This window comes from Propithecus coquereli, unplaced genomic scaffold (genome assembly GCF_000956105.1).
Source record: "Propithecus coquereli isolate 6110/MARCELLA unplaced genomic scaffold, Pcoq_1.0 Scaffold57, whole genome shotgun sequence".
In the NCBI taxonomy this organism is placed as follows: Eukaryota; Metazoa; Chordata; class Mammalia; order Primates; family Indriidae; genus Propithecus; species Propithecus coquereli.
In genome coordinates this window covers 457,829-460,267 of record NW_012151618.1, presented here as the reverse complement: position 1 = coordinate 460,267, position 2,439 = coordinate 457,829, and the positions used below count along the sequence as shown (strand labels likewise).

The window sequence follows — 2,439 nt, the reverse complement described above, 5'->3', positions numbered from 1 at the left end:
TTTCTAAGTATCTGAATCAAAATTTTAATCTACATATCACATATCAATATATTTTACATATAAAGAGATAAAAATGATGTTTTTTCTAAAATGTTGTTTATTCCTAACATTTTTCACTCTTTAGTTTGATTCTATTAACCTTACTTTGCTCAAAAAAAGATTTTAAGGGATATTTACCAAGCTGTATGTTTAGACTGGAAAATTTGAACTTTTATAAGCTCGATTCACTATTTAAAAAAGTCTTCTGATTAGAATATGTTATCAGTGGGTAGCAGTATCTTATTCTGGTAGTTCTGTATCTGAATAGGAAGTCTTATAAATCAGTTAGTGTCTAGATTTGAACAGTGAATTTTCCATTTACTTGTAAAAGCTTATCTCTTTATAAAACAACTGTTCTAATAAAAATGTTTTCATTATTGAAAACCAAAGACCATTTTTGAGTATCTACTATGTGTCCCTAGATGTGTAGGGGATACAGAGTATAAGTTTCAGTGTCTGCCTTTAAGGAGCTTTTACTTTGGTTGAGGAGAGAAATTATTAAACTGTTATTTAAATTTTTATTAAGACAAGAAGAAGTGTCTAAGGATGGCATTTAATTATTTGTGAAAATGTTGTTCAGAGAAGTGTCGCATAATTCGGAGGAGAAAGAGATCAGATAGATTAAGGCAGGTACAGAAGTCATTATTAAGGACAGTATTTGGGGTTCATTCTTGATGGATGGATAAGATTTATAAGGACATATCCTTCGTCTTTGCCTGACTGAGAGAATGGCCTGAAGTAAGTATGGATACAGGAAAGTACATGTATGCAGTTTGTTCCAGAGACAGTGAGAAAACCATTTGGACTGAAGCCAAAGGTTTGGCATAGAGAAAGTCTAAAAAAGTAAAATTGTAGAATTAGAGTTGGAAGACACTTTAAAGGGCATCTAGTCTAACAAGCCATCTGATGTTTTATTCCCCTCTACTACATTCCTGCCAATTTGTCATCTGTCCACCAGTGAGGGAAACTCAACTCTAAATGCAGCTCATTCTGTCTTTGAATTACTCCCACTATTATATTGAAATTGTATTTGTTTTCTGTAAATTCTACTTGTTAGTCCTAGTTCCACTTAGAATAAGTCTAATTTTCCTTGTATATGAGAGCACCTCATGTATTTGAAGACAGCTGTATTGTATGTAACCCGTGAACATTTTTTCCTCAGGCCAGACCTGTTCCTCCTCTGCCCATCAAGTTTATTTAATTGTTTTACATTTGAACCTGGTTACTATTTGAGCAGGTTTCAGTTTGTCTATACTCTGGGCATTGTAGGATGACTAGAATATAGCAGTATCATGGCTTCTCTCATTAGATGCTGTTGTGTTTTGGCAGTCACTCCATATTCTTTGTATGTAATTAATTCGTGTTGAGCTGACTCTCAAATATCCCAAAGTCCTTTTTTTGGGCTAGTAAGCCATATCTCCTCCATTCTATATTTTGTGCATTTGAATTTGGGGCCCAAATGTAAGCCTATTTTCCCTATTATAGTTCATCTTGCGAAGCTCAACTTAATAGTCTAACCTCTTAGGATCTTTTTGAATCTGGATTCTGTTGTTCAATATATTTATTTATTATTGCTTTATGAATCACATCACCAGCTTATTGGATGAAAGTTATTTCTACGTCTTCATCTAAGTCAGTCATTAAGATGATAAACAGGACAGTTCTGAACAAAGAGCCTAGCAGTATACATTTGAAATCTTTCTCCATTTTTATTGTCTGGAATATTTCCCAGCTTGTCCCAAGGATTTCCATGAGGTACCTTGTCATGTACTTTGCTGAAATAAAATACACTTGGTCTGCCAAATCTTCTGCAAAGAAGGAAGTCAAATTTATATGAGATGATTTGTTTTAATATGTATTTAATGTATGTACCTTGACATCTCTTGATAACTAAAACATTTCACTAAATAGACATCACGCTCCTTGATCTGGCTTACAGAAGTATGTTGTTTTCCTTTTTGCAAATGGGAGCATTTGCCTGTTTTTAGTTTTTTGCCATTTATAGCATTCCTCATGATTTGGAGGATTCAGTATTTTCTTATGGTTCTATTTCATCTCCATTGTCAGTTTATTAGCTACACTTTCTGTTTTTGTTTTTGGTGATTCCTTTCGGGTTTACAATATGAATATGCATCTTTAATCTTTCACAGTCTATCTTGAAATAATAATATATCACTTCAAGTAAATGTAAACAACTTACAACATTATCCTTCCACTAACCACTCTCTTCTTCTCTTTCCTTTCATTCTCCTAGTTTTCAGCATACAAGTCCTATACATGTTTTGTTATGTTTACACCTAAATATTTCCTAGCAATTATAATGGTATTTTTAATTTTGGTGTCCATGTATTCATTGCCAGAATATAGAAATACAATTGATTTTTTTTTTTTTTTTTTTTT

General features: G+C 32.6%; 1 protein-coding gene across 1 annotated transcript in view; it reads left to right on the top strand.

Moving 5' to 3' along the window:
* Positions 1-2,439, top strand: part of DMXL2 (Dmx-like 2) — a 181,885-nt gene that overhangs the window by 85,192 nt on the left and 94,254 nt on the right. Inside the window, exon 10 of the mRNA XM_012658020.1 lies at positions 620-669. Coding sequence (XP_012513474.1) covers positions 620-669 — 50 coding nt within the window. The remainder of the gene's footprint in view (positions 1-619; positions 670-2,439) is intronic.